At 49.3% G+C, this 14,072-nt stretch overlaps 1 protein-coding gene across 1 annotated transcript in view; it reads left to right on the top strand.

Annotated features, from left to right (window-relative positions):
- The window catches only part of ddx55 (DEAD (Asp-Glu-Ala-Asp) box polypeptide 55), a 65,730-nt gene extending 51,794 nt beyond the window's left edge, over nt 1-13,936 (top strand). The window contains exon 14 of the mRNA XM_072513220.1: nt 10,326-13,936. Coding sequence (XP_072369321.1) covers nt 10,326-10,463 — 138 coding nt within the window. The 3' untranslated portion in view covers nt 10,464-13,936. The remainder of the gene's footprint in view (nt 1-10,325) is intronic.
- The last annotated feature ends 136 nt before the right edge of the window (nt 13,937-14,072 follow it).

Genomic DNA, 14,072 nt, shown 5'->3' with positions numbered 1-14,072 from the left:
ATCCATGCCCTGAGTTCATCCGCTTTGCCCGTCAGGCCCCTTGCATTGAAATAAATGCAGTTTAATGTAGACTTTCCTTGCTCTCTGCCCTGCTTTCTCTGGTCATGCTTTACACACTCTCCCTTCCTGCCTTTTGTTTCCGTCCCCACTGACTTCCTACATCGGTTCTCATCCCCCTGCCACATTAGTTTAAACCCTCCCCAACTGCACTAGCAAACACCCCCCCGAGAACATTGGTTCCGGTCCCACCCAGATGCAGACCGTCCGATTTGTACAGGTCCCACCTCCCCCAGAACCGGTCCCAATGTCCCAGGAATTTGAAACCCTCCCTCTTGCACCATCTCTCAAGCCACGTATTCATCCTAGCTATCCTGTCATTCCTACTCTGACTATCACGTGGCACTGGTAGCAATCCTGAGATTACTACCTTTGAGGTCCTACTTTTTAGTTTAACTATCTTCAACAAGATATAAGCCAACATTCCCCCTTTAACATTCAATGGCATTACCATTGCTGAATCCCCCACAATCAACATTCTGGGGTTACCATTGACCCGACCTGAACTAGACCAGCCATATTAGTACTGTGGCTACAAGAGCAAGTCAGAGGCTGGGAATCCTACGGCAAGTAACTCACCTCCTGACCCCCCAAAGCGTGTCCACCACCTACATCTTTTGTTTTTGTGAAGGGGAGGTCATGTCTCACTAACTTGATAGAGTTTTTCGAAGAGGTCACAAAGATGATTGATGCAGGTAAGGCAGTGGATGTTGTCTATATGGACTTCAGTAAGGCCTTTGACAAGGTCCCTCATGGTAGACTAGTACAAAAGGTGAAGTCACACGGGATCAGGGGTGAGCTGGCAAGGTGGATACAGAACTGGCTAGGTCATAGAAGGCAGAGAGTAGCAATGGAAGGATACTTTTCTAATTGGAGGGCTGTGACTAGTGGTGTTCCGCAGGGATCAGTGCTGGGACCTTTGCTGTTTGTAATATATATAAATGATTTGGAGGAAAATGTAACAGGTCTGATTAGTAAGTTTGCATACGACACAAAGGTTGGTGGAATTGCGGATAGCGATGAGGACTGTCGGAGGATACAGCAGGATTTAGATTGTTTGGAGACAAGAGGCGGAGAGATGGCAGATGGAGTTTAATCCGGACAAATGTGAGGTAATGCATTTTGGAAGGTCTAATGCAGGTAGGGAATATACAGTGAATGGTAGAACCCTCAAGAGTATTGAAAGTCAGAGAGATCTAGGTGTACAGGTCCACAGGTCACTGAAAGGGGCAACACAGGTGGAGAAGATAGTCAAGAAGGCATACGGTATGCTTGCCTTCATTGGCCGGGGCATTGAGTATAAGAATTGGCAAGTCATGTTGCAGCTGTATAGAACCTTAGTTAGGCCACACTTGGAGTATAGTGTTCAATTCTGGTCGCCACACTACCAGAAGAATGTGGAGGCTTTAGAGAGGGTGCAGAAGAGATTTACCAGAATGTTGCCTGGTATGGAGGGCATTAGCTATGAGAAGCGGTTGAATAAACTCGGTTTGTTCTCACTGGAACGACGAAGGTTGAGGGGCGAGCTGATAGAGGTCTACAAAATTATGAGGGGCATAGATAGAGTGGATAGTCAGAGGCTTTTCCCCAGGGTAGAAGGGTCAAATACTAGGGGGGGCATAGGTTTAAGGTGTGAGGGGCAAGGTTTAGAGTAGATGTACGAGGCAAGTTTTTTACGCAGAGGGTAGTGGGTGCCTGGAACTCGCTACCGGAGGAGGTGGTGGAAGCAGGGACGATAGTGACATTTAAGGGGCATCTTGACAAATACATGAATAGGATGGGAATAGAGGGATACGGACCCAGGCAGTGTAGAAGATTGTAGTTTAGTCGGGCAGCATAGTTGGCACAGGCTTGGAGGACTGAAGGGCCTGTTCCTGTGCTGTACTTTTCTTTGTTCTACAAGGCACAAGTCAGGAGTGTAATGGAATACTCTCCACTTGCCTGGATGAGTGCAGCTCATCAACATTCAAGAGGTTTGATACCATCCGGACAAAGCATTCTGCTTGATTGGCATTCTATCCACAACGATTCACTCCCGCCACCACCAATGCATGGTAACAGCCGTGTGTACCATCTATAAGATGCACTAGAGGAACTCACCAAGGTTCCTTCGACAGCAACTTCCAAACCCCACAGCTCAGCCTTCAACACCATCATTCCTACAAAACTCATCTCCAAACTCTGTGGCCTTGACCTCGGCTCCTCCCTCTGCGACTGGGTCCTGAACTTTCTAACCCACAGGCCACAATCAGTAAGGATAGGCAACAACACCTCCTCCACGATCACCCTCAACACCGGTGCCCCACAAGGCTGTGTCCTCAGCCCCCTACTATACTCCTTGTACACCTATGACTGTGTGGCTAAATTTTCCTCCAACTCGATTTTCAAATTTGCTGATGACACCACCGTAGTGGGTCGGATTTCAAACAATGACGAGACCGAGTACAGGAATGAGACAGAGAATCTGGTGAACTGGTGCGACGACAATAATCTCTCCCTCAATGTCAACAAAACGAAGGAGATTGTCATCGACTTCAGGAAGCGTAGAGGAGAACATGCCCCTGTCTATATCAATGGGAACGAAGTAGAAAGGGTCGAGAGCTTCAAGTTTTTAGGTGTCCCGATCACCAACAACCTGTCCTGGTGGTCCCCCCCCCCCCCCCATGTCGCCATTATAGTTATGAAAGCCCAGCATGGCACAGTGGTTAGTGCTGCTACCTCACGGCGCCGAGGGCCCAGGTTTGATCCCGGCTCTGAGTCACTGTCCATGTGGAGTTTGCACATTCTCCCCGTGTCTGCGTGGGTTTCGCCCCCACAACCCAAAGATGTGCAGGGTAGATGAATTGGCCACGCTAAATTGCCCCTTAATTGGAAAAAATGAATTGGGTACACTAAATTTTTTTTTTTTTTAAAGGAAAAAGAAAGCTCAGCAACGACTCTACTTTCTCAGAAATTTGGCATGTCAGCTACGACTCTCACCAACTTTTACAGATGCACCATAGAAAGCATTCTTTCTGGTTATATCACAGCTTGGTACGGATCCTGCTCTGCCCAAGACCGCAGGAAACTACAAAAGGTCATGAATGTAGCCCAGTCCATCACGCAAACCAGCCTCCCATCCATTGACTCTTCTATAATTCCCGCTGCCTCGGAAAGGCAGCCAGCATAATTCAGGACCCCACGCACCCCGGGCATACTCTCTTCCACCTTCTTCCGTCAGGAAAAAGATACCAAAGTTTGAAGTCACGTACCAACCGACTCAAGAACAGCATCTTCCCTACTGCCTTTTGAATGGACCTACCTCGTATTAAGTTGATCTTTTCTCAGCATCCGAGTTATGACTAACATTACATTCTGTAGTCTCTCCTTCCTTCCCTATGTACGGTATGCGTTGTCTGTACAGCATGCAAGAAACAACACTTTTCACTGTATATCAATACATGTGACAATAATAAATCAAATCAAAACCCATGACCACTACCATCTAGGAGGACAAGAACAGCAGAGACCTGGGAACCCCACCAGCTGGAGGTTCCCCTCCAAGTTACTCACCACCCTGACTGGGAAATATATCGGCCGTTCCTTCACTGTCGCAGGGGCAACATCCTGGAACTCCCTACCTAACAGCACAGTGGATGTACCTACACCACATGGACTGCAGCGGTTCAAGAAGGCAGCTCACCTGCACCTTTTCAAGGGCAATTGCGGATGGGCAATGCTGACCTAGCCAGCGACACCCACACCACACAAATGAATAATAATGTAGAAAATGTGGCTGACACGAGAGCCCAGATCTCGCTGCACTAAGCATTCAGGTTAGATATATCATTAAAATATCACCATCAGATAATCAAGGTTCCAGCATTTGGTGATAGTTGTTCCTGGATAGATAGTTAAGATAGATAGTTTTTTGAAGAATAAAGGGATTAAGGGTTATGGTGTTCGGGCCGGAAAGTGGAGCTGAGTCCACAAAAGATCAGCCATGGTCTCATTGAATGGTGGAGCAGGCTCGAGGGGCCAGATGGCCTCCTCCTGCTCCTAGTTCTTATGACAGCCCTGCTCTCCACCCCCATAACAATCTCGAAGTGGTGAGCTTGAACCTTCTGACCCATTGATTGGTTTAATCATTTTGTTGACTCTTTGGGACGTGGGCATCGCTGGGCGAATGCAGCATTTGTTGTCCATTTCTAATTGCCCTTGAACCGAGTGTTTTGCTCGGCCATTTCAGAGGACCCACTTTGCTGTGGGTCTGGAGTCACGTGTGGACCAGACCGGGTAAGGACGGCAGATTTCCTTCCCGAAAGGACATTAGTGAACCAGATGGGTTTTAATGACCATCAACAAAGGTTTCGGACTTCCGGGTGCAGCGATGACCAGCTGAGTCGCACGTTTCGGCAGCTCCCGGTGAAACGGACTTTTGGGCTCTTGATAGGAGCCCCAACGGCAATTTTAACGGCTAAAAACACCGTGCGGTAAACCAGAAGGGAATTCCCCCTGGACACGGATGGAAAAAGGAGAGGAAAGTGGCCGGATTGCAGCGGATCCTTTGGAACAGCGGCAAGGAAGGCAAGCAAAAACCAAGATGGCGTCGGAAGGTGGCAGTTTCACATGGGGCCCTGAACAACAAGAGTTCTTGAAATGCTGCGTGGAAGAGATAAAAAAGGAAATGAAGAAAGAGCTGTTGGCCCCGATACTACAGGCGATTGAAGGGCTAAAGGAGGAACAAAAGACCCAGGAGCGGGAGCTTCGGGTCGTGAAGGCGAAGGCAGCCGAGAATGAGGACGATATACAGGGCCTGATGGTGAAGACGGAGATACAGGAGGCACATCAGAAACGATGTGTGGAGAGGTTGGAGGCACTGGAAAACAACGCAAGGAGGAACAACCTGAGGATTCTTGGTCTTCCTGAAGGTGTGGAGGGTGCGGACGTCGGGGCATATGTGAGCACGATGCTGCACTCGTTAATGGGAGCGGAGGCCCCGGCGGGTCCGTTGGAGGTGGAGGGAGCATACCGAGTTATGGCGCGAGGACCGAGAGCAGGAGAAACTCCCAGAGCCATAGTGGTGAGATTCCTCCGTTTTAAGGATAGAGAAATGGTCCTTAGATGGGCGAAGAAAACTCGGAGCAGTAAATGGGAGAACGCGGTGATCCGCGTTTATCAAGACTGGAGTGCGGAGGTGGCGAGAAGGAGGGCGAGCTTTAATCGGGCCAAGGCGGTGCTTCATAAAAGGAAGATAAAATTTGGAATGCTGCAACCGGCAAGACTGTGGGTCACATATCAAGGGAGGCACCACTACTTTGAGACGGCGGATGAAGCGTGGACTTTTATTGTAGAAGAAAAACTGGAATGAGTGGATTATTAAAAAGAATGTTTGGACAAAGTGGTGGGGCGAATGGGGGGGGCGAAGAGGGGTTTTATGTTCTAATCCTGCGGTGTGGTAACTTTTCTCTCTCCCACAGGTGGTGATGGGGGGAGGTGGGGAGGGAGAGGAGATGGGGCGTTGGCCATGGGGGGCGGGGCCAAGGGAGAAGCGCGGGCTTGGCTCCCGCGCTATGATAATTATGGCGGGAATAGAGAAGCAGGAAGGAGGGGGCGTCGCACGGTGCGAGCCGTGGTCACGGGGGGAAGCCGAGGTCAGCCAGAGTTTGCTGACTTCTGGGAGCAACATGGGGGGAGTAATTACGCTAGCGGGGGGTCTAGCAGGGGGGGTGGGAGGGGGGAATTACTGGGTTGCTGCTGCTGGGGAGGGGGGAGCTGGTATGGGAGAGGATGGGCGGGGGGGCACCGCCTGGGGGAGATACAGCTGCGTGGGAACTGGGTGAGAAGCTGGAAAAAGATGATGGCTAATCGGCAAGGGGGGGGGTGGGAAGCCCCCCAACTCGGCTGATCACGTGGAACGTGAGAGGGCTCAACGGGCCAATAAAGAGGGCACGGGTACTCGCACACCTTAAGAAACTTAAAGCAGATGTGGTTATGTTACAGGAAACGCACCTGAAACTGATAGACCAGGTTAGGCTGCGCAAAGGGTGGGTGGGGCAGGTGTTCCATTCGGGGCTAGATGCGAAAAACAGGGGGGTGGCTATATTAGTGGGGAAGCGGGTTATGTTCGAGGCAAAGACTATAGTGGCGGATAACGGGGGTAGATACGTGATGGTGAGTGGCAAACTACAGGGAGAGACGGTGGTTTTGGTAAACGTGTATGCCCTGAACTGGGACGATGCCAATTTTATGAGGCGGATGCTAGGACGCATTCCGGACCTGGAGACGGGAAAGCTGATAATGGGGGGAGACTTTAACACGGTGTTGGAACCAGGGCTGGATAGGTCGAAGTCCAGGACTGGAAGGAGGCCGGCAGCAGCCAAGGTGCTTAAGGATTTTATGGAGCAGATGGGAGGTGTGGACCCGTGGAGATTCAGTAGACCTAGGAGTAAGAAGTTCTCGTTTTTCTCCTATGTCCATAAAGTCTATTCGCGCATAGACTTTTTCGTGCTGGGTAGGGCATTGATCCCGAAGGTGAGGGGAACGGAGTATACGGCTATAGCCATTTCGGATCACGCCCCACACTGGGTGGACTTGGAGATAGGGGAGGAAACAGGAGGGCGCCCACCCTGGAGAATGGACATGGGACTAATGGCGGATGAGGGGGTGTGTCTAAGGGTGAGGGGATGTATTGAAAAGTACTTGGAACTCAATGACAATGGGGAGGTCCAGGTGGGAGTGGTCTGGGAGGCGTTGAAGGCGGTGGTTAGGGGGGAGCTGATATCAATAAGGGCACATAAAGGGAAGCAGGAGAGTAAGGAACGGGAGCGGTTGCTGCAAGAACTTTTGAGGGTGGACAGACAATATGCGGAGGCACCGGAGGAGGGATTGTACAGGGAAAGGCAAAGGCTGCATGTGGAATTTGACTTGCTGACTACAGGCACTGCAGAGGCACAATGGAGGAAGGCACAGGGTGTACAGTATGAATATGGGGAGAAGGCGAGCAGGTTGCTGGCACACCAATTGAGGAAAAGGGGAGCAGCGAGGGAAATAGGGGGAGTGAGGGACGAGGAAGGAGAGATGGAGCAGGGAGCGGAGAGAGTGAATGAAGTGTTCAAGACATTTTATAAAAAATTATATGAAGCTCAACCCCCGGATGGGAGAGAATGATGGACTTTTTGGATCGGCTGGAAATTCCCAAGGTGAAAGAGCAGGAAAGGGTGGGAGCACAGATCGAGGTAGAAGAAGTGGTGAAAGGAATTAGGAGCATGCAGACGGGAAAGGCCCCGGGACCGGACGGATTCCCAGTCGAATTTTATAGAAAATATTTGGACTTGCTCGCCCCGGTACTGACGAGGACCTTTAATGAGGCAAAGGAAAGGGGACAACTGCCCCCGACTATGTCTGAAGCAACGATATCGCTTCTCTTAAAGAAGGAAAAGGACCCGCTACAATGCGGGTCCTACAGACCAATTTCCCTCCTAAATGTGGATGCCAAGGTCCTGGCCAAGGTAATGGCAATGAGAATAGAGGAATGTGTCCCAGGGGTGGTTCACGAGGACCAAACTGGGTTTGTGAAGGGGAGACAGCTGAACACGAATATACGGAGGCTGTTAGGGGTAATGATGATGGCCCCACCAGAGGGTGAAACAGAGATAGTAGTGGCGATGGACGCCGAGAAAGCATTTGATAGAGTGGAATGGGATTATTTGTGGGAGGTGTTGAGGAGATTTGGTTTTGGAGAGGGGTATGTTAGATGGGTGCAGCTATTGTATAGGGCCCCAGTGGCGAGTGTGGTCACGAATGGACGGGGATCGGCATATTTTCGGCTCCATAGAGGGACAAGGCAGGGATGCCCTCTGTCCCCATTACTGTTTGCACTGGCGATTGAGCCCCTGGCGATAGCGCTGAGGGGTTCCAAGAAGTGGAGGGGAGTACTTAGGGGAGGAGAAGAACACCGGGTATCTTTGTATGCGGACGATTTGCTACTATATGTGGCGGATCCGGCGGAGGGGATGCCAGAAATAATGCGGATACTTGGGGAGTTTGGGGATTTTTCAGGGTATAAATTGAATATGGGGAAGAGTGAGCTGTTTGTGGTGCATCCTGGGGAGCAGAGTAGAGAAATAGAGGACCTACCGTTGAGGAAGGTAACAAGAGACTTTCGTTACCTGGGGATCCAGATAGCTAAGAATTGGGGCACACTGCACAGGTTAAATTTAACGCGGTTGGTGGGACAGATGGAGGAAGATTTCAAGAGATGGGATATGGTAGCCCTGTCAATGGCAGGGAGGGTGCAGGCGGTTAAGATGGTGGTCCTCCCGAGATTCCTCTTTGTGTTTCAGTGCCTCCCGGTGGTGATCACGAAGGCTTTTTTTAAAAGGATTGAAAAGAGCATCATGGGTTTTGTTTGGGCCGGGAAGACCCCGAGAGTGAGGAAGGGATTCTTACAGCGTAGCAGGGATAGGGGGGGCTGGCACTACCGAGCCTAAGTGAGTACTATTGGGCCGCTAATATTTCAATGGTGAGTAAGTGGATGGGAGAGGAGGAGGGAGCGGCGTGGAAGAGATTAGAGAGGGCGTCCTGTAGGGGGACTAGCCTGCAGGCTATGGTGACAGCCCCATTGCCGTTCTCACCGAGGAACTACACCACAAGCCCGGTGGTGGTAGCTACACTGAAGATTTGGGGACAGTGGAGACGGCATAGGGGAAAGACTGGAGCTTTGGGGGGGTCCCCGATAAGAAACAACCATAGGTTTGCCCCGGGGGGAATGGATGGGGGATATGGAATGTGGCAAAGAGCAGGAATAACGCAACTGAAAGATCTATTTGTGGATGGGAAGTTCGCGAGTCTGGGAGCGCTGACCGAGAAATATGGGTTGCCCCAAGGGAATGCATTCAGGTATATGCAACTGAGGGCTTTTGCGAGGCAACAGGTGAGGGATTTTCCGCAGCTCCCGAAGAGGTGCAGGACAGAGTGATCTCAAAGACATGGGTGGGGGATGGTAAGGTGTCAGATATATATAGGGAAATGAGGGACGAAGGGGAGACTATGGTAGATGAACTAAAAGGGAAATGGGAAGAAGAGCTGGGGGAGGAGATCGAGGAGGGGCTGTGGGCGGATGCCCTAAGCAGGGTAAACTTGTCGTCCTCGTGTGCCAGGCTAAGCCTGATTCAGTTTAAGGTATTACACAGGGCGCATATGACTGGAGCGCGGCTCAGTAAATTTTTTGGGGTGGAGGATAGGTGTGCGAGGTGCTCGAGAAGCCCAGCGAATCATACCCATATGTTTTGGTCATGCCTGGCACTACGGGGGTTTTGGATGGGGGTGACAAAGGTGCTTTCAAAAGTAGTGGGGGTCCGGGTCGAACCAAGCTGGGGGTTGGCTATATTTGGGGTTGCACAAGAGCCGGGAGTGCAGGAGGCGAGAGAGGCCGATGTTTTGGCCTTTGCGTCCCTAGTAGCCCGGCGCAGGATATTGCTAATGTGGAAGGAAGCCAAGCCCCCGGGGGTGGAGACCTGGATAAATGACATGGCAGGGTTTATAAAGCTAGAGCGGATTAAGTTCGTCCTAAGGGGGTCGGCTCAAGGGTTCACCAGGCGGTGGCAACCGTTCGTCGAATACCTTGCGGATAGATAGATGGAAGGGGAGAAAAAAGGCAGCAGCAGCAGCCCAGGATTTGGGGCGGGGGGGGTGTCACTTGTGACAAGGCAGTTGCCAATTAGGGCTAGTTTTCATTTTTGTTATTTAATATTTATTCATTTTTTGTTTTTTTGCTTATATAAAATAGGTCATTGTTATTTGTGGTGTTATAATATTGTGTAAAGGATGCACAATGTACTGTGTTGGTTGACCAAAAATTTTCAATAAAATATTTATTTTAAAAAAAAAACAAAGGTTTCATGGTCATCATTGGACTTTTAATTCCAGGTTTTTTATTGAGTTTAAATTGCGACCATCTGCCGTGACGGGATTCGAAGCTGGATTCCCAGAGTATTGCCGTGCCTCTGGATTACTAACCCAGTGACAATACTACTGCGCCACCATCTCATCAAATCACTTTTCTCCATCCTTTACCTGTAATGACGGCCTCAGCCATGCTCCCAAACAAACATCCTGTAATCCTTAACAAATTAAAGTGCAAATGTCTGCTCTGATCTATTTTTTCACCATTCGTGCAGTTGATAAACTATCCTGAGCGTTGTGCGCTGATTAGAAAGTTAACTCTGACTTGCTCAGCCTCAAAACAAATCCTCTCATTCCAAGTTACTAACACTTCCATTTTGCAGGGACCTGACATGGAGGAGGAGAATATCGACGAGCTTCTCAATGATACCCGATTGCTGAAGAAACTGAAAAGGGGGAAGATCAATGAAGAGGAGTTTGAAAAGCAACTGATGGGGACAGGTGAACTGGAAGATGTCTGACTGTAACTTTCTGTGAAAGCAATTCCTTTTATTTAATTCCTGGACTTAACTGTAGAAAATCAATTTGTAAAATAAATTTCTGAGCTCTGAAGAAGTCACATGGAGTTGAAACGTGAAACCTGCTGAGTTTTCCAGCACATCAGCAATATTTTGCTTTTATTTTATGTAAAATAAATTTGTGCTATTACCGGGAGCATTGTGTGTAAATTTTTAAAATATAAATATAATAAACTTGTGTCACAAGTAGGCTTACATTAACACTACAATGAAGTTACTGTGAAAAGCCCCTAGTCGCCACATTCCGGCGCCTGTTCGGGTACACAGAGGAAGAATTCAGAATGTCCAATTTACCTAACAGCACGTCTTTGGACTGGGAGGAAACCCACGCACACACTGGGAGAACGTGCAGACTCCACACAGACAGTGACCCAAGCCGGGAATCGAACCTGGGACCCTGGAGATGTGAAGCAACAGAGCTAACCACTGGGCTGTATTGTGGTACCTGGGATTAAAATCTGCTTATTTGTGGCTACACCAAATACTAATTAAATATTAAAATTAAAATAATTATTCTGGAAAATGTGAGAAAACAATGTGCGTGCCAGCTGTGGCTCAGCAGTTACTGACCTAGTGTTAAGTACTGATGGAGTGCTGCACGGTCTGCTAGTCTCTAATCTGCTGTTTCCCGAGGTAGCTGAGGAGGGGCTGGGATCAGTCCCCTTCGCCTTGGAGAGCTAACGTGAATGGCGTTCAGTACTGGTCTCCACGGACCAGACAGAACGGCACTCGTGGGGATCTCCCAGGGGATCGGAGGCTCCCAGGTGCTTGCCAGTGCCCAGTTGTCATTTTAACACAACGGTGATCGGGCCATGGGGTACCCCTGTGCACCTGGGGGCGAGGACCCCCTTATAGGTGAGTTTGGGCTTTGGCGGGATTGAGAGATCAGGACACCGATCTCTCCCTGCACTGAGTTTTGACGAGTGGGGCTCCTTAGTACAGGAAATGGGACTAAGTGCAGCCTTGGGAGTGAGTTCCCTGCTGAGGCCCCGTATTTAACCGTAGTAGTGTTGGATAGCTGCGAGCGCCAGGAAACACGCGGCTAAACGCACTCGCTACGGGACATAGTTCCCATTTAGTTCAATTGCTGGGCTCAAAATACAAATATTTGATGACCCCGCTCATTTTTCCATCAACCTATCTTTCTGATCACAGCAACTAAAGAATCTGCATTTGATGCATCACGCCTGGGTCAGCTGACAGACCCTCTCACTGCTCCCCTTCCAATTTTTATTTGTCATTATTTATCCACTGCCTTTTAAAAAACTGGATTCCGTTTCTGCCACTGTATTCTTTTGAATATTCCCTCCGTGTGTATAAAGATAAATTATCCGAACCTTTCCCTTTGTTCTTAGAGTGATCTTTAGTTATGTTTTCCTGATTTACTTCAATATAATTGCAGGTAAAGTTACTTTAACAAAGTTTCCCTTGTCCCCCAGGGAGGGGAGCCAATCTGGGGTTGTTACCTTTTCACCTGGACCAATCTGGCTTTCATTATCTGGGACTCTGGGTTTCCACAATTGGGCCTCGCTCCATAAATTAAATCATGCTCGTCTGGGGAATGGGATTAAATCTGATTTCCAGATTGGGGTGACCTTGCCCTGTCCTTGGCAGACCGTTAAAATGAATGTCCTCCCGAGGTTTTTATTTCTTTTTCGGTGTCTTCCCCAATCTTATTAAATGTTTTTAAGATAAAGATAGATAGTTTTTTGGAGAATAAAGGGATTAAGGGTTATGGTGTTCAGGCCGGAAAGTGGAGCTGAGTCCACAAAAGATCAGCCATGATCTCACTGAATGGTGGAGCAGGCTCGAGGGTACCAGATGGCCGACTCCTGCTCCTAGTTCTTATGTTCTTTCTTTGCGTTATTAATGATCAAGGTGCTAGCTTCCTTCATTTGGGCGGGCAAGACCGAGGATTCGTAGGGTGTTTCTTCAGAGAGAGGCAGTCGGTGGCATAGCTTTACCTAATTTGTTATTTTATTACAGCTAATATTGAGGAAGTACTGGGACGGCTCCAGGATCTGAATTCCATCTGGGGGTAGATGGAGGCGATCTCTTGTAGTGGGTCTGGCTTGAGGGCCTTGCTTCTGTTTTCCCCTAAATAATTTACCTCGAGTCCGGTAGTGGTGTCCACTCAGAGGAACAGAAATCGGAGGAATGTGGCAACCCTGCACGTGGTCAACGGTCAACAAAATACCTTGTGGGCCGCGCTCAGAACCCAGATGGGCTGCATGTGACTCACCGCTGCCCTGGAGTGTCTGAAAGCTCACGCAATGTTACAAGTTCACAAAGTGACAATTTGACTGTGGGCTGTCATCTCATAAATCCTAGAATATAAAGTGGAGGAAATGATGCTTTAGCTGTACAGAGATCCCCATTGGCAGCACTGCCGTCAGATCTGAACACACCAGTGGCAGAACTGGCCTTGGAATGGGTGCAGCGCACATTCACCAGAATCACCAGTGATCAGGAAGCATGTTTCCCACATGAAAATCTGGAGCTGTCTTCCTCACCAAGCGTGATAGATCTTTGGAGAATTTGGGTGGTTAGCACAGCTGCCTCAGCACCAGGGGCCCGGGTTCAATTCCGGGCCCAATTCCAGCCTCGGGTGACTGTCGGTGTGGAGTTTGCACGTTCTCTCTGTGTCTGCGTGGGTTTCCTCCGGGTGCTCCGGTTTCAAAGAACAAAGGAATGTACAGCACAGGAACAGGCCCTTCGGCCCTCCAAGCCCGTGCCGACCATGCTGCCCGACTAAACTACAATCTTCTACACTTCCTGGGTCCGTATCCCTCTATTCCCATCCTATTCATGTATTTGTCAAGATGCCCCCTAAATGTCACTATCGGCCCTGCTTCCACCACCTCCTCCGGCAGCGTGTTCCAGGCACCCACTACCCTCGGTGTAAAAGACTTGCCTTGTACATCTCCTCTAAACTTTGCCCCTCGCACCTTAAACCTATGCCCCCCGTAATTGACCCCTCTACCCTGGGAAAAAGCCTCTGCCTATCCACTCTGTCTATGCCCCTCATAATTTTGTAGACCTCTATCAGGTCGCCCCTCAACCTCCGTTATTCCACTGAGAACAAACCGAGTTTATTCAACCGCTCCTCATAGTTAATGCCCTTCATACCAGGCAATAGCCTGGTAGATCTATTCTGCACCCTCTCTAAAGTCTCCCACAGTCCAAAGATGTGCAGGTTAGGTGGGGTTGCGGGCCTAGGTGGGGTTGCGGGCCTGGGTGGGGTGCTCTTTCGGAGGGTCGGCAGTTCTGCAGGGCAGTGAATCATACCCATAAGGGTTGGGTTTAGTGGGGTGGTTAATTATTGATTGTGGTATTCATGCATTGTACATTGATGTTTAGTTTGTTTATTTTGTTACAATGAAAAATTTCTACAATAAAAATATTTTTGAAAAAGTTTCCTTTGAATTGCCCTGGATTTTTATATATGGGTTGGGGAGTTACTGTGATCGTCCAGGGATGGCAGTGGTGGGAGAGGCTGGATGGGCCCAGAGAGTCATTTCCTGTCTCTCATTGTTTGTTACCCTCTGGTTA

The sequence above is a fragment of the Scyliorhinus torazame genome, chromosome 1, assembly GCF_047496885.1.
Source record: "Scyliorhinus torazame isolate Kashiwa2021f chromosome 1, sScyTor2.1, whole genome shotgun sequence".
NCBI classification, from domain to species: Eukaryota; Metazoa; Chordata; class Chondrichthyes; order Carcharhiniformes; family Scyliorhinidae; genus Scyliorhinus; species Scyliorhinus torazame.
Note: the sequence above shows the minus strand (reverse complement) of the source record. Positions and strands in the feature narration are given on the sequence as shown.